This window comes from Sinocyclocheilus rhinocerous, unplaced genomic scaffold (assembly GCF_001515625.1).
Source record: "Sinocyclocheilus rhinocerous isolate Xijiao unplaced genomic scaffold, SAMN03320098_v1.1 scaffold1348, whole genome shotgun sequence".
Classification (NCBI taxonomy): Eukaryota; Metazoa; Chordata; class Actinopteri; order Cypriniformes; family Cyprinidae; genus Sinocyclocheilus; species Sinocyclocheilus rhinocerous.
In genome coordinates this window covers 247,503-274,296 of record NW_015648618.1, presented here as the reverse complement: position 1 = coordinate 274,296, position 26,794 = coordinate 247,503, and the positions used below count along the sequence as shown (strand labels likewise).

At 38.5% G+C, this 26,794-nt stretch overlaps 1 protein-coding gene across 1 annotated transcript in view; it reads left to right on the top strand.

Annotated features, from left to right (window-relative positions):
* LOC107710036 (adenylosuccinate lyase-like) overlaps positions 1-25,601 on the top strand; it is a 31,950-nt gene extending 6,349 nt beyond the window's left edge. The window contains exons 6-15 of the mRNA XM_016514718.1: positions 298-344; positions 476-566; positions 3,165-3,254; positions 3,578-3,754; positions 3,872-4,015; positions 4,297-4,409; positions 13,042-13,120; positions 21,392-21,530; positions 21,680-21,747; positions 23,570-25,601. Of these exons, the coding sequence (XP_016370204.1) occupies positions 298-344; positions 476-566; positions 3,165-3,254; positions 3,578-3,754; positions 3,872-3,958 (492 nt within the window). The 3' untranslated portion in view covers positions 3,959-4,015; positions 4,297-4,409; positions 13,042-13,120; ... (1 more) ...; positions 21,680-21,747; positions 23,570-25,601. The remainder of the gene's footprint in view (positions 1-297; positions 345-475; positions 567-3,164; positions 3,255-3,577; positions 3,755-3,871; positions 4,016-4,296; positions 4,410-13,041; positions 13,121-21,391; positions 21,531-21,679; positions 21,748-23,569) is intronic.
* Positions 25,602-26,794: the final 1,193 nt, after the last annotated feature.

Sequence of the window (26,794 nt, the reverse complement as noted above, 5' to 3'; positions counted from 1 at the left end):
AAACATTGCATTACCATGAAAATGGTACATCAATATCATGTTACAAAATGTTTTCGTTCATGAATTATAAAAATTTAAGCTTGGATCGTGCACTTTCACGTCTGTTCAAAAATGTGAGTGACAGTTAAGGGGTTAAGCAGTGGAAAATTGAGTAGTAAAGCAGTTTTTAACATTGATAATAATAAGATATGTTTAAGAAATGATTTGTGAAGGATTGTGTGACACTGAACTAAGGGCTGGTGAACATTCAGCTTTGCATCACAGCAATAAATTATGTTTTACAATATATTCAAATAGAAAACCATTCTTTTACTGGAAAGAACCCTGGACGACAGCGCTAACAGGCACTGTTATCAAATCTGTTGTCTGACCATATGAAGTGGCACTGCACTGTTTTGACTTTTTGAAGATGTAACTTTTGGACTCATTCTGTCACCAACTTACTGTGTCAGATTTTCTTTGTGTGTGTATTCAGGAGGATCTCATTGCCCGAGTCCTTCCTCACAGCGGACATCATCCTCAGCACTCTGCAGAACATCACTGAAGGGCTGGTCGTGTATCCTAAGGTGTGTGTGTGTACGCACACACCAATCTATTTTCAACAAATATTTAAAAGTTTTTATTAGGGCTGGCAATTATTTGGTATATTTTAAAGGGGTCATATGATGCGATTTCAAGTTTTCCGAGTAACGCGTCGTGTGTGTGTGTGTGTGTGAGAGAGGGGAACAGGGTCGCATCACAGGAGAGTGAACTGCCTGTCAGAAATCATAGCACGTCAGAAATCATAGCACGTCAGCTGTCTTAACCGCGGTTTGTGTACTGCATCATTACTGTGTCTTGTCACGCGACTCTGTTGCCCTTTCGGGCTTGAACTGATGGTAAAACTAACGACATTATTAACTGTCTTGATATTTACTTTGAAAGCTGAAGCTGCGATTATGGTAAGGGGCGTTACGTTTCCGACACGTGCTTGTGGTGTTCGGCCAATCACAATGCACTGGGTCAGCTGGCCAATCAGAGCACACTGCGCTTGTCAAAGGAGGGGGCTTTGTAGAAAACGAAGCGTTTGAGAGAGGCGGGGCATAGAGGACCTACAATAATGTACAGTATTGGAAAAATAATGTGTTTTTTGAACATTAAAGCATGTCAACATATTCTGTTACACCAAATACACCAAATAATGATCTTTAAAATAGCATCATATGACCCCTTCAATCAAATGAACTACATGGTATGCTGGTTACTTGGTCAAATAATTCACAATCAATTGCATAAACACTACTGTTCAAATGTTTGGGGTTGGTTTTTCTTTTAAGATTTTTTTTTCAAGTCATAAGGCTGCATTTATTTCAGGGGTGGCCAACATCAGGCCTGCAGAGTTTTGCTCCAACCCTAGTCAAACACACCTGAACACGCTCATCAAGAGTTTTTATCAAGGTTGGAGCAAAACACTGCAGGACTGTGGCTCTCCAGGACCGATGTTTTATTTGATCAAAATACAGTAAAAACAGTAACTGTTTTATATTTTAATATATTCTAAATGTAATTTATTCCTGTGATGGCAAAGCTCAATTTTCAGCAGAAATAATTCTATTTGGTGCTCAAGAAACATTCATATTAATATGAATGTTGAAAACAGTTGTTCTGCTTTATATTTTTGTGGAAAACGTGGCACTTTTTTTTCAAGATTCTTTAATGAATAGAACATTTGAAATGTAAATCTTTTGTATCATTATAAATGTCTTTACTGTCACTTTTAATCAGTTTAATGCCTTTGCTGAGTAAAAGTATTAATTTCTAAAAAAAAATAAATAAAAAACAACCCCCCCCAAAACTAAATCATACTAACCCCAGATGTTTGAATGATAGTGTAAGTCATAAGTCTACATCACAAGTTTACATAATGCTCATAAGTCTACATATCATATAAATTATAAATATGAGCAATATCACATGAGTAGACGTGAGATATGGCTGTATATCGGCACGCCTGTGATTCGGCCGTAGACACGAGGCCGCAGGCCAACGGACACACGTCTACTCGTGTGATATTGCGTTTATACAACAGTTCGACGGCACGAGTGTGTAAATATAGAATATATTTATTAAATATAGATATAGAAAAACAACAACAGAGTGTCTTTAAAAACCCTTTTGTGCAGAACTACTTCCTTCCGCCACAGATTCAAATCTCAGTTTGACAGTTTAACAGCTGAGCTCAAGGTCCATTACTAATTCGAAAACGTCATTTTAGAACTAGTAACGAAGGAACGTTTAGTTGCTTCATTAAAACCTTATTGTATCACTGTATTAAAAGCTCACTGTATTATGAAGAGAATTATGAGAGAGAGAGAGAGGATTTCATCAAAAATATCTTAAATTGTGTTCCGAAGATGAACGAAGGTCTTACGGGTTTGGAACAACACGAGGGTGAGTAATTCATTTTTGGGTCACCTAACCCTTTAAAAGTAAAAATAACTTCCGTTTCAGTCTCTTTCAATATAAAGTCTTTACTGCTGACTCGTAAAACAGTCTGTCGCCATCTAATGGCGGAACAATGTCACTTGAATCACCATCACGAACACACACACATTTTATTCTTTTATTTGGATCCACAAGACAAGCAACAAAAACGGAATCCAAATACTTTGGGAAGTCAGTTTGCAAGATGACAGGTACACATGGCTAACATACATTCACAAGTCCTTATATTTATAACATTCAGCACTCAAGGATAGACAAAACATCTTCGTTTTCATATTTGCATACTCCCTATAGTGGCTGAAACTGAACAAAATCTTGCGAGTTTTTTTGCTTTCTTTTTTTGTAATCCACTCAAACTGCAGTCCACTGTATATGTATATATATATGTATATATATATATATATATATAATTAAATGCCGCTTTGACCTATGCATCTGTTTTAATTGATGATCTAATGGTAGAAATTGATTTTTGATAATTGATTTATTTATTAATTGTATTTAAACTGTATGACAGTGTTTGCTGAGAAAACTTTACATTAGACAATTTATTCTTTATATTTTAGTACTTTTATGTTTAATCACATGAATCTAATCACAGCTCTAGTTGTTATTTTTATAACCTGAACCATATATTATTATTTTTTTTAAATCATTCTCTCTCTTTCTTTTTTTTATAGGTGATTGAGAGACATATCCGTCATGAGCTGCCTTTCATGGCTACTGAAAACATCATCATGGCCGTGGTGAAGGCTGGAGGAAACAGACAGGTCAGAACAATCAGTGATTAATGAATAAGAAATCTTAAGATAAATATATAAGAATCTTGTCTTGTAATTACTATTCTTTGTTGCAAATCAACCTAAAGATGTTTGAATAAATTACTTGCATTGTAAATATTTCTCTGTCAGTGCAGCAGATGTTGTAGTTGTTGCAGACAATTTCACGATTTAGTTCATGCAGGACAGACATCAGCACATGAAGCTGTATGACACTGCAGTGGCATTTTTGGTCTGCTAGGAAACAGATGCTTATTGTGCTGATGTTTAACGCTGACTGACATTTTTGTCTGTACTAACAAAAAAACTCTCAGGACTGCCATGAGAAGATTCGGGTGCTGTCCCAGCAAGCTGCGGCCGTAGTCAAACAGGAAGGCGGGGATAATGACCTACTGGCTCGGGTTCAGGCTGATCCATATTTCACCCCTATACTTGGACAGCTGGACGCCTTACTGGACCCCAAAACCTTCGTCGGCCGAGCCCCACAACAGGTACACATGCAACCTAGAAATACCTATGCAACATTCCACTACTGTGCTACTAATATTTATCACGTAATTTATGAATGATGTGAGCTGTAATACCTTTCCACTTTTTCTTTGTCTCAGGTTACCAGGTTTTTGTCTGAGGAGGTCAGGCCTGTTCTAGAGCCATACAAAAGTAATATGGACATCAAGATTGAACTAGAGCTCTGAGACAAACATACGAGACTGTGACACATCAGAATAGTATTTCAATAAAGAAATGTCAAGGTGTTCAATCTTTTGTGTGCTCTTTTATGTGGCATTTTGACATTTAACTCTCTTACGTCAGATGTAATTTTTACAAATTATTTTACACATTTACACATCTTTTTACACATTTTGACCTTTACTCTGGTATTGTTACGAGTTGATCTCTCACACACATATAAAATCAAAATATTACATATTTGAATTCAACTATGTAGAGTAACTTTGCTGAACATGTATTAGATTTAGGTTAATAAGTATATTATGTAACTTTTAACCCTTAAATGTTTCTGTATTGTCAGACATAATATATTTGAGAGGCTGGGAGGGAGGGAAGGGGTAATGGCCTAATTACCCCTTAAAAGCAACATGGCAGCATTTGGGAAAACAAGCATGAGAAGACTACTGACTTAAGGTAAATGTAACCGGAATCTTTTCAATCCCTGAAACCAGCCAAAGCTGGTCATAGCTGGTTAAGGGGTTTTGACCACTTCATTAGCAGGTCAGGCTGGTCTTAGCTCATCACCCTGAACAACCAACCAGCTAAAACCAGATGAACACCAGCTTGGACAGGCTGGGAGACCAGCTAAGACCAGCCATCCAGCATAGGCTAGTTTTAGCTGTTTTTTCAGCAGAAATGTTTGTTATATTTTAAGGGGGGGGAAAAAAAAGGATAACAATGTTCATGTTAAAAATTATTACCATAATAATACCACTCAATACTGTAGTATTTGAATAACTACCTTTTTAATATGTGGTATTTGAAAGGTACTTCAAAGAATAACTTGGTATTAGCATGTTATAGTTGTTTTTATGGGTGTTAGACCATGTACCCAGGATATAGATACAAACTATAACACTACTTATTTTTAGTATTCTGAGGTATTTTAATCACATATTCACGATATGTAAAGTAATAATGACCGTATTTAGCTGATTATGTCTCTGCTGCAATGAATGGCTTAACTGGCTATAATAAAACTTTTATGAGGGAGGAACCAGATTATCCACTTATGTTTAAGTGATATGGTGTTACTCATGGGCATGGCACAATTCATCTTGTGGGTGTGGAAAATGTGAAATAGTACAAGACAGTGGAAAGAGTCTAAGCACACCCCTCTACACGACTCGTGGTCGTATAACTATAAATCAATGATGCTGGCTCAAAGTCCATAGTCACACATGGAAACCTGTTGTACTGTCAGCTTGAACCAGTCTGGTGATTCTTCTCTGATTTCACTCATTAAAACGGATCGCTGGATGTTTTCATGCACCACCATTCCTCATACACTTTAGAGACTGTTGTGCATGAAAATCAGGAATCATCCCATGGTGAGAGAGAGTCAAAGATCATATTTTGTCTCCATTTTGACGTTTGGTTTGAACACTTGGCCATATCTGCGTGCATTTATGCAGCGGGTTGATGAGATATTACACCAAATACACAAAATAATGATCTTTAAAAAACCATCATATGACCCCTTTAAGGAGCAGGTGTACTGTTTCTGAGTGATATACATCACTATCTGAAAGAATATATGCAGGAGTACTCTAGCCCAATAATGTTGGAGGATCCAGTGGGGGCGGCAGTCATATTTCAGGGTGACCGTGCCACTCTTTATCACAGCCCTGCTAAAAGTGCCAGTACGTCGTACGCTCATTGGCGCCCCTTCAGCTGGTGGCGCCCTAGGCGACCGCCTAGCTCGCCTATGCCTAGAAACGGCCCTGGGTGTGTGTGTGTGTGAGATATATGTGCATTATGGTAATGTGAATTCTGGGAACACACATACTACAATCATCGTAGGCTATGGTGAGCGGTAAGTCATAGATTTTTAACATGTTTGAGGTCTCTTTGCTCACCAATGCAACATTATTTGATCCAAAATACAGTAAAAGAGTAATGTTATGAAATATTACAATAAAAAAAGTTTTGTATTTTAAAAATGTAATTTATTCCATTGATGGCAAAAGAGTTGAGCTGCTTAATATTTTTGTGGAAACGTCACGTACATTTTTACTATTTTTTTTAAAAGGGGTCATATGATGCGATTTCAATTTTTCCTTTCTCTTTGGAGTGTTACAAGCTCTTGGTGCATAAAGAAGATCTGTAAAGTTGCAAAGACTAAAGTCTCAAATCCAAAGAGCTATTCTTTATAAAAGCTAAGAGTCAACCACACCCTCCTAAAACGGCTCTTTCTAACAGCCCCCACATGTCTACGTCACGATGTGGGAAGATTTGCATAGCGCCGCCCAAATGTTCATGCAAAGAAAGAAGGCTAACTTTTATTCTCGCTGTAGTATTGTTGTTGCCGCCGCCACCATGTCGTGAAGAGCTGTGTGTTTTGTTGTGAAAGCGAAACTACTTTGATTGGCCTTCCAAAAGAGGACGATATCTGCTTCGTCATGCCTGGAGCTGATCCGTGCTGGTCGCTGAGGAAATATATCAACTTCGCGCTGTGGATCTGGGCCAACACTAGGTTGCTGTCTGGGTAATTAGCTGGTGAAATGGATTTACTTATTGTGGAGTTAACGAAAGTTATCATGAGCATTCTAAAGTTTGAAGCGAATGTCATAACAAATGTCAACAGTCCAGGACGATTTTAAAACGAGTGGTTCATTCATAAATTCGTACGACCTTACCTTACGCTGTGGAAATACAAACCGGAAGACAGAAGACAATGAGCACAATGTTAAAAACGGGCGGGGCTAGATATAGCTGCCGTATGGCTCAGGTTCCTCTGGTGTAGATTGTCTGAGTATGTCTGAGTATGCAGGCTAGGCTATATCTTTTAAAAAAGGAATAGAGCAACTCTCCTCAACTGAAAGTTTGTGGTTTGTTTGTAACAAGAGATTGCATATTTATAAATGCTTAATTCAATTTGCAATAGTAATAAACACTGCTAAAAAAATAACGTGTGACGGAAACGCTTAATTAAAGTGCCTTTACGTAAAGCAAACACTAGAGGGAGCTATGGGTCTGAAGTTCTCTTGTTTGCTTGACTTGTGTGCATAAGTTAATCTCACAGGTAGGCTAAATGTAAATTGTGTTTTACAAAGTCTTTAGTTAAAAAGCCACATTAAAATAGTGTTTAAGTAATTTAGGTTAAATGTGAAAATGAGAAATACTTCTTACTCATAGACATACATATGACAACTGCCCAGCTTGTGCCATTCAGTAAGTCAGTCAAATAAGCCTGTGAATTTGGACACAACACAGTTGGACATGATTTTCAGATGGGAAACGGCAGTAGAGAGCAGTCTGTGTGTCTCACGATGACATTCTTTCACATACACATTGCTCTCAATGGGTGGGGAAAAAACAGAGAAAAAAAAGAGAGAGAGGGACACGAGGGGGCAAATGAAGGGAACTTAAAGGCACGTTGAAAAGTCCTGAGAATCTGTTATTTCTTTCTCTTTTCTATTTTAAAATCCTTTCATGATCAGTGTTTTTCTAACATCTGAGCAATCCTTTTTGGATATCCGCTTATTTTGGTTTGGAATTTTTTAGGTAATAGGGTCAACTGAGTAATGCTGTCATCTAAACACTGACATATTCGCAGCAAAAGCTTTAATATAAGATACAGTTGATATGTAATTCAAAACCATTAATAGTGGTAGACCTGGTAGAGTAAACTTTAAATTCAATGGTAGCTCGTAAAAATTTAATCTATCTATCTATATATCTATCTATCTATCTATCTATCTAATTTTATTGGTACTAATAATTCAAGTTTGGTGAAGTTTGATTATAGATCTAATTTTATTGGTACTAATAATTCAAGTTTGGTGAAGTTTGATTATAGATATGATAATAGATATGAAGTTAAAGGGTTAGTTCACCCAAAAAGTCTGTCATTAATTACTCACCCTCATGTTATTCCAAACCCGTAAGACCTTCGTTCATCTTCGGAACACAATTTAAGATATTTTTGATGAAATCTGAGGGCTCTCTGACCCTCCCATAGACAGCAAGGTAACTACCACGTTCAAGGTCCAGAAAAGTCACTTGTGGACGCGCGTTCAGACAGTACCATGACACGAGCGTGTGGCGGCACCGGCGCTAACTCAGATCCGGCGTGATGACGTCATTACGCTGGATCTGGGTCAGCGCCGCCACAAGCCCCGTTCACACTAGCAGCGACTTTTGTTGCTGAGAGGAGAACGATCACATGAGCTCTACCGTCTTCTTTCCTATTGGCTGTTGCTCCCGAAAGCCGCTATTCATTTGCATAAAGTTGAAGGATTCTGAACTTTGTCGCGTCGTTGGACACGCCTCATCCGGTCGCCAACGGCCGCTGTCGCTCGTGTCGCCGGAAATCGCCAGCTCTCCATTGAAATGAATGGGATTGTGTCGCTTTGCTGTTGCGTGTCACTTGTAGTGTGAACGGGGCTACACGCTCGCGTCATGATACTGTCCTGAACGCGCGTCCACAAGTGACGCAGTAGAGACGAAAATGTGCAAAAAATAGTCATTATTTTTGTTTTCTTTGCGCAAAAAAGTATTCTTGTAGCTTCGTAACTTTACAGTTGAACCACTGATGTCACACGGACTACTTTGTCGATCATCTTGGTACTTTTCTGGACCTTGAACGTGGTAGTTACCTTGCTGTCTATGGGAGGGTCAGAGAGCCCTCAGATTTCATCAAAAATATCTTAAATTGTGTTCCGAAGATGAACGAATGTCTTACGGGTTTGGAACAACACGAGGGTGAGTAATTAATGACAGAATTTCATTTTTGGGTGAACTAACCCTTTAATAGCTCAAAGCCTAGTGCGACCGCTCCTTTACTCCCCTAGCCAACCAGAAAGACTGCCATCCTTATCCACCATGAAATTCACACATGGCATATGTGACCTTTTAACAGACTTGAACAGACATTTAATACAGAAGTAAAGTCAAAGGGCTCTGGTGTTAGATATGGGGTAAGCGTGTGTTTGGCTAAAGGGCATCAAGTCTGGCTGGCTCTTATGTAATGCCTCTGTGTGTCTGTATCAAGCGTGTGTTTGTTCTATCTTTGTTTTAAAAGCGCAGCAGGCCTCAGTTCCACTGTGCCTTTCACCTCGACCGTAATCTTCTTTCACGCCTGCGTTATTCCAGATTATTATTATCCCTTGCACAGCTCCTGCTGGGCAACAATAGCACTACCGTACTATCTGCAAAGCAAACGGCCTGCCTGCCACCTCATACACACACGGCTTATCAGCAAACAGCCAAATCCTGCCCCGAGAGAGAAAAAAGAAAGCGAGTCGGTTCGTCGGGTTTAAAATGTTCCAGCTATGAGGGCGGGAGCACAACAGAGGCATAAAATCTGATTTAGGCCTAAAAACCTTAATCTCCTCGATCCATAATCTAACAGGTCTGGAATTCCCCCAGCTGTTAGGAAAGCGGGAGCGAGGGAGCAAATGTCGTGCCGCTGTTTCCAGCGAGTGGGCATCTCCAGTCATGATCTCATCCCGCAGCGCTGGCACTCTCAAGCAGAGAGCTGCCCTTTTACTCAAAAATGCCAAGCGTACCACATTCCTACACTCTGAAAAGTCCCTAATTGCTGAGATACACATTCAAACAGCCCCTTTGCCCTCTTATAGAGAACAACCAGACACGACTTAATTATATAATTATATGCCATCGGACACAGACTGACATACTTCGGGACGTTTGTGACCATGCACAGGTTTATTTGAGGAGAGGAGAGTGCCGCTCTCATCTGCATGTGGGTGAACAGAAATTATTTTTATCAGAGGTTATATTAAGTGTCTCTGTTTGATTCTCTGTGTCTATATCTGTGTGATATCACTCTATACATGTTGCAATATAGCGTGCTGCTGGGATGGCATAATTTTGTAGGCCGACCTGAAAGTTAGCATCACCCTTGTTCCCTTGACAAAAACCCAATAGGATTTTGCATCGGCTTTTGGATAACTGCAGAAATTACGCTCTGTGACCAACAAAATTTTGTGATTCTTACATGTTTTTTATATCATAACAATTCTCACAAATGAACACAGGTTTTATTAATTTTGAAGCCTAAATGCAATCGCCAGAAGTAAAAAGTTACAGTTAGGCTACAAATGAACTACACCACTCTCATGTGACTCCAGTAAGCTTTGACAACTCTTTTAATCTTTATTTAAAATCGACAAGTTGAAAAGTTTGAGTTAGACTTGGTGTAATTGTGAGTATAAACATTGGGCTGTAAAATAGGACTAATGAGTAGATGAGTTTTCTTGTTTGGTGTGGTGTTTAATGTCCCTGACAACCTCTGTAGTCCCATTTAGCAACTGTTTAGCAGCTGCCTTTCATTAGATGCATAAAGCCATGAGTTGTGTATTACTGATGTAGTTTATGTCATAGAATAAAATGCAAAAATGTCTTGACCTAATTTCAGGCATTTAATTAAAAACCCATTAAAAAAACAAAAATTGACTTAAGACGATGGAACCTGAAGTGCAAACATGCTAACCTTTTCAGATTTTATTTCATTCCTAGAGCACATTATTCATTCTTCTCTGTCTTCACCTTCTCCATAAATTTTCTTTTTCTTTCCCCCCCCCCTTTTTCTAGGCCCCAAAGCTTGTGCCCACCTCCCAGTCCAACACAATACCTCAGGGAGGCTGAGGACTTCAGCTGAGTTTCTCAGCTCAGCAGTTTTGAACTCCTGTTTAGTTGTGCACAACTCACCTCAACTGAGCATTGTACATCTCAACTCAAATTGAACTCTGCCCATCCCAAGTCAAGTCAACTAAACTCAAACAATCTCATCTGAAGTCATATCATTTTGTCAAATCAACTCAAGTCCACTCACATCACCTGAAGTCAAGTCGTCTTGTCTCATTCTCAAGCCTCATTTGTCTCATTCTTGTCATGTCATCTTGTCAACTCAAATGAAGTCTTCTCAAACACAGTCATTTCATCCCAAGTCCTCTCAACTTGTTCACCCAAAAATCAAAATTATGTGATCATTTACTCACCCTATTGTTGTTCCAAACCTACATGACTTTCTTCTACTGAACGCAAACGAAGATGTTTTGAAAAAATGTCAGTATAGGGTCCAATGTTGTTTGGATTCCAACATTCTTTTGAGTTTTCCAGAGTTTTCAAAAGAAACAACAGGGTCAGCAAACACATTTTTATTTTTGGGTGAACTGTAAACCCTTTTCAAGTAATCTCAAGTCAACTCAACTCATCTCAAGCCTTCTAATGTTAACTCAGGCTCAACTCATCTATGCTCATTCCAACTCAAGTCAACATAGAGGAGCAGTATTGTGTTGGACTGGGAGGTGGGGAGTTTTTGGGGTCAAATACCCAAACAGCCATGGGGGTGCAGAGAGAAAGAGAGAGGGGAAAAAAAGTGAAATCATTGGATTTGTGGAGTGGGTGAAAAGAGAGATAGGATGAAATGCACAGAATGACAACATAATTATGATCGTTGGCGTATGGGTAAAGATAATCACACATAGACATTTATGACCTTTGTCACTGATAAAGATCCTTTCTGTTCACCCACACGCAGATGAGACTGGCACATGCCGCTGTTGACTGCTGGCTTGTGTCAGATCTCCCAGTGTGAAGCTGGATGGATGTGCCTCTGTAGGGCCCTTAACAGGACACAACGAGCTTTTATCATCACTTTTGGACTTCAGAGGAGAGTAGAAAGTGTTTAAGATTCAAACTCAGCTCAAACAGAGTCTCTATCTTTCTCCTTTTTCTGGTGTTGTTGACGCAATAAACAATAATTACCCAGTAAGGGCAGAATATGGGTGTATCTGAGTAAGATATTCCTTTTTAAACATCTAAAGCTCCAGGCTTCTCTGGCTTGGGTGAAGCAGTCATCTGGTTCATCAAAGTCCTCTGGGTAGATCGGGCTCTTGTTTAGTGGTAGACACAGGGTGCATGTGTGCTTTGAAACGTCTGTGCCTTAGGCTGTGTTTGATGTGTGGCATGGTGGTGGTTTCACATGGATCTTAGTGGCTTTGAGATGAGCACATTTCGCTCTCTGGGAAAATGGAGCAGTTCAAAGAAGTTTTACATTTCGGGATGTTGTACTGTCCTGCTCCTGAGAATGTGGATGTGTTACTATCAACAGGTGTGCATGTAGACTGGTTTGAAGATGTTGCTGTTTGATGCCTTTTTTTAAACATGTAAAAAATACTTTAAGCTCCACACATTGCACACAAGAGATGGCTGTGTTGTAAATGGCTTTGCTTTATAAAATAATACCCACATTGATTAAAAAGGTTGCTTCATATAACATTTTTATTGGTTAAAATCTGAAAACTGTTAATTTCAGTAATTTGATAAACCTGTATCAGGTTACGAAACCCCAAAACAGTCCAAATGAATGTTCATCCGTTCTCTGATAACCTTTGCAAGATGCCACGCTGTGGTTGAGACCTTTTTCTTGAATACTGTGACCTTTTCCCCAGACCAGATGCCTTAAGAAACAGTTACTGGAAAGCTCAAGCAAGGTGGATATTATAATGAAGAACTATTCCATTATGTAACCATGATGACGTTTCAAAACCTGCTGGTGGGACATCGGCTCCAAAATTAGACCTAGGTGTTCTGTCTACACAGTTGGTGTAATTAGGGTTAAGTCAGGTACACTTATTTTATTTTTATTTTTGAATTTTATTTGATTTTATTTTAAGTTTACTTATTAAAAAAAAAAATGTCAGACTAAAATCTTAAAAGCCAAGGCAGACTGTACATCATACAATCAGATTTACAATATACATCTTGACACTGTTGATGGGCACTTAATCATACATTCTGACACAGCTATTAATACAAGAAATGGAAATGGTGCTGCACAAACTGAAGTAAGTTCTGTTATAGCAATATTTCACTGTGGAAAACAACAGGACATTTTCAGTATGCTGTGCGAGAGTGAATTTGCGGACTGTACTCAAAGCAAGTTATTGCTGTTAGTACTATCATAACATGAAGAAAATATGCTACAATATTTGCATATCATATAAAAACGATATTGAGTACAAGTTTGTAACTAAACATCTCTCAATTGCTCTGCTTATCGGCTCTTATTTAGATGGCTGTCATGGGATTCACAGTGCAGGACTGCAGAACTTTATCAGAGATTCATCACGACGGCAATTAATCAGCTGTTGGTGAGTATTTATTTATTCAAAAAATAACACTGCCAAACTTACATGCTAAAAAACAACAACTTACTTACACATAGTAAGAAATGGTCAAGCGACGGCTGCCGCGACCGCTGCGCGGTAAACTAAGGTTTTTTTTTATACCCGTCTAACAAAATACTAAATTAAATCAGCTGGACACACTTTCCTTATTTTTTCCACAACAAATGGCCAAGCAAGCGCAGACACTGACAAGATACGCGATACAGAACGAGACCAAACGCGAAATTTAGTATTTCATACTAAATGATTGCAGATTTTGCCTTATGACTAAATCTATTTTTTATGGTTCCCAAAATATGTCTCAGGTGAAAAAATGGGGCCAAAACCCTTTAGGGTATGCTTTTTTGGCCTTTTGGAAACATAGCAACTGATCGGTGCACGTTAGGTTTTTCATTATATTTTGATATTTGCCCCAATGACATGCAGCATTAAATTTGGATGCATTTTAAAGTTAATCCTGTGATGATTCATCCTCAAGACATTCAGTCTGAGAACAAACCCCTGGGATTGTTGGAATACATTGCAGTTCTCCCAGGCCACAAACCACTCATGTCATACAGGCTTTCCTCCTCGTCCTAAAAAAGACAAGCTCCACTCTTATTAACCGACTGCAGCTCGCTAAAGGATGATGTTGAGAATAATGGAATAGAGGTCTGTGTGTGCTGACCTTTCTGAGCTAAACTTGGCCAGCCGGTGTGAATGTGCTCCTAGTCTATTGTGTTCACAGCCGTTATCATTGTATTGCAGTTTCCTCTGTTCAAGAGAAAAAGAAAGGGAGAGAGAGAGAGAGCGCTAAAGCTGCTGTTGGATCTTAGACATGCTGAGGTTGTTCGAAATCTGGAAACATAATTGATATTAATGAGACCGTTTTAGATTCCTGAGGAAGACGGCAGGTTGATCGGGCAGGACAGGTATATATGCCCAGCTCCTGATTTGGGCCAGTATCTACTGTCCTATTTAAAACCACACCTATGTGTCAGTAAACAAAGAAAAACTCATTTTGATTAAAATGAAATTCATAGATTGAAGTTATAATTATAGTTATAAAGAACTTAAATTAAATGGATTGTTTGTATCTGCTTTCTTGGTACTAAATGGCCATCCATCACCTTTCCTAGTGCAGGAGATTTAATGAAACCATGTCTTTCGTGAGGTGTTTCTCCTAAAACTCCTTAGGAAAAAATGAAAATGAAGTGAATAGTTCAGATAATTTATGATGATATAAAGAGAACTCATAAAATTATGAATGCTTATGCAATTTAACAAATTAATTGTGACGTTGTTTCGGATAAAGCATCTGCTAAATGAATAAATGTAAATGCATTATGTGTCATAAACTAACAGGGAAGCATTTATTAATGTAGTGTTAATTTCTTTTCCATTTAAAAGTTTAGGGGTCTGTTGAAAGAAAAAAAAATACTTTTATTCAGCAAGGATGCATTAAATTGATCAAAAGTAACAGTAAAAACATTTATAATGTTACAAAAGACTTTTGTTTTTAATAAATTCTCTTTATTCATAAGAGAACCTTGTGCATCACTGTAAAATCAAAAATACTAAGCAGCACAACTGGTTCAGCTTTCAGCTTTAACATCACAGGAATAAATTACATCTTCAAATATGATATAAAATCGAAAACAGTGATTTCAACTGTATAGTATTTCACAGTATAACAGTTTTTACTGTATTTTTGATTAAATAAATGCAGTCTTGGTGAGCATAAGAGACTTATTTCAAAAACATTTTAAAAAATCATTCTGACTCAAAGCGTTTGAACGGTAGTGTATATTATTGGTCGTTGTTAATTCCTAATATGTCAATGTGTAAAAATCTTAAATGTTAATATGTAGCATATTAACATGAATAAATGCTATAAAGTTTCATTTATCATTAGCTTAATGCATTAGCTAATATTAATGAATTGAATCTCTGTTCAAATTTCCCCCAATTTCTATTTATTGCTTCCATCTCTCTTGTGGGATAGAAAGAACAAGAAACAGAGGCAGTGAGTGAGAAAGAGATGTGATTGGCTGAGGAATTTTGGCACTGTGTGAGTCTGTGTCCACCTGCAGATTCCTCTCACAATCCGTTTCACTCACAATACACCCACAGGCCTGCTCTCTCTGCTCCTCCAACAGGGGGCGCACTTGTGCTCGGTGGTATTTGCGTGACTAATTTCACACTCTCTCCTCTGCCCACTCGTCTCTCAGTCAGATGCATGGACAAAAGACATGGTGTCAGAGAGTGGGTGAGACGATGGGACTGTTGCCATTGGCAACCTGGATACCAACACAGTGATGACCCAGGGAATACCCTGTGTCTAATGGAATAAATGGAGGCATTGAGGGAGAGGGAGACAGAGAGTGAGAGGAAGAGAGAGAGAGTTTATGTCTGACACATCAGAAAGACTGTGTGAATTGAAGTCCACCATTGTCTGCTGTATGAGAGTCCAGCTCAGAGATGACAAAGATGGACTGCTCTTAGACCAGTGTGTGTGTGTGTGTGGCCTTATATCTGTCTACAGCTGATCAAACTGACCCAACGTTGTAGTATTGTGCAGCCAGTTATATTCATTTTAAAGACAATCTTTAATTGACGACATAAGATGAACCCCATGTACTCAGAATGAGATTGTAAACACTGAAGTGTACGGGAGTTTTCTGAAGTCAAGGGGTGAGATTTTACTCCTATCAACAGGCAGCCAGCTGTCAAAATTACAGATTGTGCTTTTAACTGGAGGTCGTAAGGCATTTGGGGTGTTTAATGGGTTTGACGCCTTTTTGACACAGAACAGGAAAATGTAAGGACGATAAAAAAGTTAAATGGAGATACAAAGGGATGCTACCCTCCCACTGAGAAAAAAATAGCCTTTTAAAAGTTTCAAATTGCTATATTCCATATAGATTATAGATTAGATTTTTCGATTTTCTCATTCATCAGAAAAGAGGAGTCCGTAAAGTACATTGTGGTAATACATCCTGTATTACAAGCTCGGCAGGATGTGCTACCCCTATTTTTTACCTTATTTATCCAAGCGGATGTACACCCTAATATGTATTTTCTGTCTGACAAGGTGTGCAACCTCTGTTTTAAAAGCGGTAGTATATTGTATTAAGTGTTTCCTGTTGACAAGATGTGCTACCCAGGTTGTGGCTCATTTTGAGAAAGAAGCCCATTTTTTTTCAGGCAAAAATGACAGCTTAAGCTACTGGTAGATCATCCTTAAAGGGTATGTCAAATTTTCAGAACACTTGGAGCTTAATGTTAGGCTCAGGACAGCTAAGCATAAGCTAGGTAGCTATTACAGTCAGCAGTGGAGATCACATGAGCTATCAAAGTGAATTTTACATGAGTACCACTGCTTTATCTTACTTCTTAAAAGATCATTAGGAACACTTTCTTTAAGAGAAATCTTTTACGATTTGCTTCATTCAGAAATTCGTCTGAAAAATGAATGTGTTTTTTGATTCAGGAACACAGACCCTTCTCAATATGCTGCATGAGATTACAGGCCGAGATAAAAGCACTCCTACGGCAAATTTGCACACGCCATCAAAGTTATCCTCCTATTGTTCACCCAACACACAGGAAGCCAGCATGTTGTGTTATTGTTGGATGACAAGACGACAAGTGAGGGAGAGGAACCAAGTAGAGAAGAAAGTGGGATTTGGGATGCAAGAGAGAGAAATCGGATCGGTTCTGGCATCTGCTTCTGCTACCTGCAGACGAAACCTGATTCCGATCCGCTCTTTGCAATTGAACCAGAGCTGTGAGGACACTGGGATTCATCTCTGAACAGGAAGGTGCAAAGAATGATGGGAAAATAATTGGTAGGGATAATGGCGGGGAGAGTGCCAGAAATTGGCTGATGTCAGACCTTTTGCATTGGTTGTTGTGGAGTGTTTCGGCCTTTGTTTTGGGAAGCATGGTAGCGGGCTTTGTTTTGAACGCACTTCATTCCATGAAACGCTTATTCTTTCTTCTCATTTATTCAGGTAAATAATTGACCAACAAAAAACATATTAAAATGAAGATACAAATGATACCAAACGAAACTCGTTCGAAAAAAGGGATTCTACAAACAAAAACGTATGAATTGGTCAAAAAATTATGTCTGACCCACTTCCTTTCTTCCGGCGTACTGCCGTCCAATTTACCACGCCCTTATGACGTTTACAATTTTCTTAATTAGCAAATTGAACTAAACAAAACACAAACAAATAATATTTAAACATAAATAATATAAAAATACTTTCTTAAATGGCTACAACATGGAGGTTTTGATTTTTCATTACAATGTTTAATTTGAGCCACCTTAAAGAAACCTTTTGTACCATATACACCTAAAATTTAGCCAAAAAATAGCAAGTGATTACAGATACAATGTATATATCATATAAATACTACAAAGTTTCATAAAGTTAAAGGGGTCATATGATGCGATTTTAATTTTTCCTTTCTCTTTGGAGTGTTACAAGCTCTTGGTGCATAAAGAAGATCTGTAAAGTTGCAAAGACTAAAGTCTCAAATCCAAAGAGATATTCTTTATAAAAGTTAAGAGTCAAGACTGTAAGTACGTTTTTTTTATATTTAAAGAATTTGCCACTGACGATTAGGGATATGCCGGTATCAAATTTTCATGTTGCGATTAATTGCTAATGCTTTTATTACGGTATACGGTATTATCACGGTATTGAAATGAAGTTACAAAAAAGTGCTGTCATAATACAGTATAACAGGTTTATTAAAGTTTTTCTTTTGATTAGTCTCCCCAGGTGTGTCTTATCTTGTTAAGCTTGTTATCTTGTTAAGCTTGTTAACCATTGTTAATATAATGGTTGTCTGTTCAACAGTCATTCTGTTCTTTGTTCCCTTTGGTTTTTGCCTTATTGTTTGTTCTAGTTTTTCCATGAAATACCAGCACACAGATCCTTGCCTCAGCCTGTTTTCCGCAGCTTCTCCACAACGTTACAGCTTTTCACTGGCATGTATCTGACTAGTACATCTTTGACCCTATATTTAGTATAAGTAAAATACTTAAGTACTGTTAAAATCAGATATTCTAAGACTTTTACTCAAGTTGTTTTGGAATTGGTGACTTGTAACGTGTAGTGGAGTAATTTTCACTGTAAGGACAGTAAACATGTCAGGCTAAATAATTTAAATAAATAATTGAATTATTCTTAATTAAATTAAGTGCAGTCACTTAAGTGAGCCTAAACCTGCAGCTCAACAATAATCAGAACATAAATTATTTTCTGTAAAAAAAACTAAATTCTTCTAAATGAAAAAATGCAGTCACTTAAGTGAGCCTAAACCTACAGCTCAATAATCAAAAACATAAATCAAAACATAATTTCTATAAAATAAATAAATCGATAAAAAATGCAGTCATTAAACCTGCAGCTCAACAGGGTTTTTGGAGACATGCTCACTTTCTACACATTCCTCTTTCAGTCCAAGTTATTAGCCATGTTATCTGCCTCGGTAGCAAGCTAAATAGTATTTATTTCAACACTGAAACAAACAGCGGGTGGGTCTCTGTCTTGATCGGGGTGAAAGAGGGAGAAATGAAGATGACACCGATATATTACGTACGAAGTATTTATTTAGCGATCGGCGCTAAAACGTCATTTGTACGGAACATCGTGTACGGAACATGGTTAGTCTACGTAACCCGAAAAATTCCCATACGGCAGACTTCATCTTTTTCGACGGGGAAAAAAGTTCCAGGGATCCACCTCCTTCGGCCATCCTACACACAGGTGACTCTCACTGTCTGCTCGCACCAACCAGAGGGGGAGGGGTCGTGTGACTCATTACGCTCTTCGCTGCACACAACTGAGGGAGTCCTGCACTTTCCATCTTTCATGACACGTAAAAAACTGTGCATACCGCAGGAACGGTATAACGGAAAATTTTAGTGGTTTTGAAACCGTGACTTTTCCAAACCGTGGTATACCTTGAAACCGGTTATCGTCCCATGCCTACACCAAATACACAAAATAATGTTCTTTTTAGCAACATCATATGACCCCTTTAAAGCATATAATATTATGTATCTGTTGTAACACAACTTTAATTCTCAACCTACTTGCATTGTTAGAATACTGTTTTGTAGTGGGTTTGGAAAGGAAAGAGGTCTTCAGATTCTGCTTACCTCTAACCCGACACAAATGCAAATCTCGGTAGAAATGTTGATCCAAGATCTCGTTCCCCTTCTAACTGACCCCTAGAATCAAAGTAAAAATGAACCTTTTTCTAAATTAAGAAGGTTAACATGAAAGACAAACAAATGTTGAACTCTTAGCCTGAGATGTTTTACAACAAGGGTGTCCAATCCTGCTCCTGGAGGTCCACCTTCCTGTAAAATTCAGCTCCAACCCAGTCCAACACACCTGTCTGGAAGTTTCAAAGAGTCCTGAACCTTGATTACCTAATTAATGTGATTTTTAATTAGGACTGGAGCTAATCTCTGCAGGAATGTGGATCGCTAGGAGCATTTTTGGGGACTAAGTTTTGAATAGTCTTGAAGTCCTCGATTACCTGGTTCAGGTATGTACTGTATAATGAGGGCTGGAGCTAAACTCTGCATGAATAAGGACCTCTAGGAGCACGATTGGACATCCTTGGGGACTGTAAGTTTTGAGTAGTCCTGAAGACCATGTCTGCATCTGATATTGCATACTTCTCTACTATATATAGGCAAAAAATAGTAGGCCTATGTGAAAATAGTAGTATGTCCGATTTCACAGTTGTCATACTAGTAGACCTACTACTTCTGACAAGATTCTGAAGTGCGCATCCAGTAGACACTTCACTCTCATGAGGCCACGGGAGAGGATTTGTGAATTGCAGTAAAGCGACGCAACAGATGTTGATAGGTCACATGACAATGGCAACAATTCTTACTACACACATTCATACTACATAGAACATACTTTTTTTCGAAAGAAGTACCTACTCAGAGAGTGAGCAATTTCAGACATAGCCCTTGATTACTTGGTTCAGATATGCACTGAGTAATGAGGGCTGGAGCTAAACTCTGCAGGAAATTGAACCTCTAGGAGCAGGATTTGATGTCCTTGGGGACTATTTCCAATGAGGCGGGCAGAACCTTTAGTCTTTTGTTCAAGGCCAGATCTTGAGTGTAAAAATGACCAACACAATGCCAAGGTTTCTTCTAGAACACAGGCCTGGAGGAGGAAATGTCCAATGTGAGCACTTCCATACTGCACCACTTTAGAATTGTGAGTTTTTAGACCCATATCTAAGATGTCTGGAGATTATATTGTATATTATATTGTACTGTATTTTGCTCTATTGAAGACTATTGCCTGGCCCATCTCAGGGTTGTCTCAGAGCTAAACTAGGCCAGTCAAGGCTTCTCTGCCCACCCTCCCTGAGATGGTCAGACAGCTAGCATTGTTTTCACATACAATTTGCTTTGTTCTTGAGTGTGAGAGAGCTCTGTAACCCCACCGTGGAAAGCCTCAGAGAGAGCCCTGCCTTCAAGCATGAAGGCTTCAAGAGAGCCCTTCCCTGCTGCTGGAAACCTGTGAGCCCTGCCCTGACGCCAGCTAACTCCGCTCTCAGTCTACTTCCTATTAATCTCCTATTCCTTTATCTCTGATTTCTTAATTCCTGCCATTTTAAACCAACGTGAACTTCCATGCCAAGTCCAGCTTTATGTGGTTTAGAGCTGGTTTGATGTTGGTCAAAACATAGTTGCTCTGTTAGTAGTCGGTTAGTGGTGATTGACCAAGAAAATCATGATAATGTAGCTATAGTTAAGAACCCCAGTGGGGACATCAGCATCCAAAACACAATGTAACATGTCATTCGCATGTACTTGAACTTACAAAGTGTTAAAGGTGCAGTAACATTATAATTGCTGGACTGAAAGGGTCAGGTAGAGTTGGTATACATTTAATAAATAAATAAATAAATATATATATTGTAATAATAATAATTATTATTGTTGTTGTTGTAATTTCAAAGATTTTTAATTTAGAATATTTTTTAACCTTCACACCAGACATAACAGGATAGAGTTCTAAATGATGATGATTGTAATTTCAAATATTATTTTAATAACAATATACAAATTATTATCATAATTATTACTATTGTAATGCAATATTATTTTTAATTTATAATAATTATAACAACAATAGCCTTCACACCAAACATAGCGGGATAGGGTTCTAAAACTGCTGTTTGTTCACTAAACAGGAGAAACCACGAGGCAAGCACACAAGCCAGGCTATCCATCAACAGAACAGGACAAGTCACAGGAAGTTGTTGTGCAAACAGGAAGGACAGAATGAAGAGTGGAAGATGACGTCCACATCAGGGGAAATGCAATGCACCTGTAAGTTATCTGGAAGTGTAGTCAGTGCTTTCTCTCTCTCTCTCACACACACATACACTCACACACTTACTTGAGGGACATTTTGATTTTGTTAAGTGCTGCAGATATTTGCTGTTTTTGATATTTGATACCTGTTTGATATTTTGCAGTGAGCATCATATGGAATCCAAAATCCAATCATCATCTGAGCCAAATTGCGAGCCGCACATCCAGGCATGTAAGCCAGTGTTTGGAACTGTATGTATGTGTATGTGTGTACAGTATACATCAGTGTGTAAGGTGGAGGGCTCTTCAGGAGGTGTGCTGAGGTCATGTGTTTCCTGGCAGAGGAGTAACCCTGCAGGCATGAGGATATTAATACCACACAGTGTGGAAGTCCCGCTCCCACATATACACACACCCACACACACAGGAGAAAAGATGAAGATCACACATCCTCATTCGGTTTTGCACCACTGAAGTTGGTGGTAAACAAAGTCAAAGGTCACCGAGGTAAACGTGAGGTTTATGTCAAGCAATGATGTATATCATTTATCTTCACAAGAAAACAGACCGTTCACCTGCCTCCAAAGAGGCATTACCAGTGTCCTAAAGTGAACACAATTTTCGCTTGATTAGCGAGTGATAGATTGCATTTAGTTTACTGCAACATTTTAGAACCGGGCGTGAAGATTGCAGTCTGTCTGAGGAGGTAGAGAAACACACAATGGTTTTCAGAATATAGTTTGAAATGTTTCCTATTGTGTCAGTCGAGCATTAGATTTTATCCACGTCACAATGATGGGAAACGCATAACAATACACTGTAACTGGGTCGACGTAGACAGCTTAAAAAAGGATAGATTGCAAGACAGCACGACTACCATTCTGGCCAACTTTGTCCTACAAAACGGAAATGAATTAGTTTGATTTAACAATCGACAATTACGCATTATTATTGCTAATACTTTTAATCTCTAACCACAAGTATTTATTTTCGGCACTTAACTCGCCCCTCACGTTTGTGTTACAGATATGAATAACACCTCAGACTTAAACTGAATTGAGCTGAATAAATGACACAATTGTCTTCTGCTTTATAATTTAATTTATTCATAACTGATTAATTTTGCAACATTGACACTATTGTCTTGCTGCAGCTGCTTTATAGCAGAATTGGGCTTCGCCTCATTTTTGAAGTTTGCATTATTGATTCTGTTACTGTCCTGTTTAATTCTGCGAAGCTGCTTTGAAAATCTCTACTGTATTAAGTGCTATTAAAATATAATTGACTTGACCTCAAGTCATACGGCATGTGAGGAAAAGTGTGCTGTTACTTTTGTAAGTGCTCAGACTTTACTATTTTTTTCCCTGCAGACAATAAAATCCATAAAAAATAATTAAAGGAGGGGCTTGAGCCATATGTAGAGAATATCACAGAGACTTAGGATGTTAGGATGGCCTCTTTTGACTTAAGCCAGTAAGCAACCACCCAGAATACCCTAGCAACTGCATAGCAACGTGTTTAAAAACACTCCAAATGCCTTAGCAACTGCATAGCAATGCAATGGACACCATACACTCTAAAAAATGCTGGGTTAAATACAACCCAGTGCTGGGTAAAATAGGGACAAACCCAGCAATTGGGTTGTTTTGACCCAGCGGTTGGGTTACTACCCAGAAGGTTGGGTTAAACATTTAACCCAACCGCTGGGTCAAAATAACCCAATTGCTGGGTTTGTCCCTATTTTACCAAGCACTGGGTTGAATTTAACCCAGCATTTTTTAGAGTGTAACTTAGCATTGTGTTGTGTGATGTAAAAATCCTGTGTTACGTATGCAATTGCTGTTTTTATGTGTATTGTGTTTAGTATTCAGGGCACTTAAAGAAAACAGAAAGAGTGTGAGAAATGCCAAGAAGTATTAAACAGTCAAAGACATCTATATCTGCAGTAGACACCAAAATAGAGGCATGAGGAGCTCAGCGTTTGGTTTGGCTTTCAGGAATATTACTCGGAAAGCTTCTCAGTTACTGTGGTAAAATCATCTTTCATTTCACAGGGAGATAAAGCCACATTCCTCACAATGACGGAACCTGAGACGCGGTAGAAAGAGAGCTGCTGATGGAGGGAGGAAAACAGCTTGTCATCCATTCTCTCAGATCAACTAATAACAGAGAGCACGTGCTGGAGGAAACCTATAGCCAGAACTAATGGAAGCACATACACAAAAACTGAAACCCAGATCAAGTATGACGTTTCTGTATTATCCTGTTTTGGGATATTGTGATACAAAATACTGGATGGAAACACCAAGACGCAAATACAATTTTAAAAATATGCACAAAAAATGCATGCACTCGCTTAAGGTGGATACATTTTTCAGTCTTTAAGAAGATGTGCTCATAAACAACAATAAAAACACAGGCTGAATTCAGAATAGAATACTAGGACTCTTAAAGATACGACTTAAAGATATTCTGGATGAATTAAAAAAAAAAGTGTGACTTTGCCTAAACAAGTCATGTGACTGAATAGTTTCAGGCATAACATATTTTTGTAGGCAAAAACCCGGAATTGAGTTACTGTAGCATTTTGCACTTCTGGTTTCATCGTCCAGAAGTCAATGGTTTTCATGAATGGGCTTTGGTTAAATGGCTGAAATAAGGTCTGTGGTCAACACAACCTCAAGATATTTTTATGGTTTATTCTACAACATAAAATGCATCAGTAATACCCCTCTGTGTTTTTTTAAAGCTTTTACTTCGCTGCAGCACCTATTACCTGTTAGAACTGTATGGCATACAGTTAGGGCATTTTTGTCTGTTTTAAACCCCCAAAGTCCATTTTAAAATTAAGTAGTAAGATATAAAAGACTGTATAGTCACCGTGTGTGCACGATAGCTAAGTGTACTAGTGCTGTGCATCATTCTATGGTGTATGTTAGCACGACCAATCAGCATCCAGAACTGCTTTTTTTTTTCATAACATGGAGCAAAGTACACATGATTTTCAATTTAGAAGCTGTGTGAATCCAGCTTAGTGTTGGTATGCTTGTGTGTGAGAAGAATGTTGTGCATTTTTGTCTCTGTTTGGCTGGCATGGTGGGAGGAACACTGGGGGAGGGGTTTTGTTGCTTGGGATTTTCCCAGCATAACACACACAGGCCTGAAATCAAGCAGGTCTCAATCTTACTGTCATTCCATCCTGACACCTGCAACCTCATCAAAAAACCTGCTGCCATCAATCATAACTTTGCATACGACAGATTTATGACCAAAAGCAACTTGGTCAAAATCAGACCTTGCACAAATTTGTGTCGTTCATGGTCGACACTCACACATTAAGAATATGTGTGCGAGTGATGCAGCTATTACAAATAATTTTTCTGTCCTTAAAAATCTTCAAACACTCATATAAAGAGGCATTCCTGTACGTTCACATAGCCACAGATTTATATGCACCTATAAAAAAACAGACATCGCAGATGTTCGGAGCAAAAAACATGATGCAGATGACATGTGGAGTAAAAAACAAGATATCATGGCCACAAATTAACAGTTTGTAACAATAACAGTTAACAGTTTGTACTGTTTCATACAGTGTGCGTTGATGATCTTGCTCTTCGAGACAGAGCAAGCTTTATCTGTGGCTGAATGTGAACTGCGCTCGCTAAAATATTTGAGATCTTTTAAGAGACTCAGAAGAGGTCAAAGGTTTTTTGGCTCTAACTTGCTATGGCACGAGTGAGTCACTTTTCAAACACTGTTCCCAACAGAATCTAAAAACATCCAGCTGCAAAAAAAATATCTGTGTATGTAAAAAAATGCAAACAGAAGATTTTATGTAATATTATTTCTTTGTGGTGGTGCTGTTAAAGATCATAATATAAAATTGAAGCCAAGTTTGACTTGGTTATATTTCTTTCCCATCCGTGTGTTTACAGGCGCATCAACATAAGAGAAAGAAATGGGGAATAAAGAGGAATGAAGGGGAAAGAAGATGATCGAGTCCCATGAATCCTAAACTAGGAGGTGAATCCGAGGTGATTCTTGTGGCCAATTTGGTGTCACTTAAAGGCATAGTTCACCCCAAAATCTTTCAATCTCCAGTGAAAAAGTGGTCTCGTCTGAATCAGGAGAGAAATATGCACAGATCAAGCAGTGTTTACAAGTGAAAACAGGTCTGGACTGGAGTCATGTGGATTATTGTGATGTTTTTATCAGATGTTTGAACTCTCATTCTGATGGCACCCATTCACTGCAGAGGATCCATTGGTGACTAATGGCTCGTTTCCACCGAGCGCTGTGGTTCAGTACAGTACAGTATGATTCAGGATGGTACACCATAATCTGACTTGCGTTTCCACCGCCAACAGTTGATAGGCGTGCTGTATGCTGGAAAGTAGCGATCAACGTCATTCTCGCGCAAAGAAGAAAGTGCAACATTCTTTGTGTGTATGCGTGTGAAAATATAAAATTATAAAACACACTATATTATATTTTTTGTGTTTGCGTACTCTGATGAAAACAAGCATGCATGAGCAGTATGACGGAACGAGTGAAGGAGACGCTTCATTCCCCTTGTTGCACGCGCAAGTAACGGTTCTCTGTCAACCAATCAGCATTCTGCAGTGAGTCTAGCTCCACCCTTTAGGTACTGGACTACTGTGCTAGGTACCCCAACGCAAGGGTCCCAAAAAAGTGGTACGGTACAGTTCCCTATTTTGGTACCATTCACAACTGCTGACAATGGAAACGGTAAAGTAATTGCATACCGTAATGTACTGTACTGAACCGTACCGTTCGCTGGAAACGAGCCATCTGTAATTCAAGCATTTTTATAGCAAATTTGCATTTGGTTTCATATGTTGCATACACCTTTTTCAAATTTTCTCTTTCAAATTCACTCTGAAATGTCACATTATGAAAATAAAATGAGTTATGAATGGCAGGATCACTGTAATATTTAGATGTATGTTTAACATTTAGATGTAGTTCACACATACTTAAACTAATATTTTTAGCATTTAGCATAACAAGCTAATACATAATCGAAAACGGCTCACAAGTTGAGAGAATTTGCTATTATAATAAATTATTAATTATTGTACTATGTGTTATGCGTTTTTTGTATGCTTACAGTATTGCATCATTAGCTTAGCAGCATGTTGTGACTCTTCCTTGCGCTATTTCTGTTCTGAAACACAAATGGATATGGGGACACACATCGTCTGTTAAGAAGTAGAGCAACTAATGTGTTATTATTTTGCACAGGTTGTGAGGAG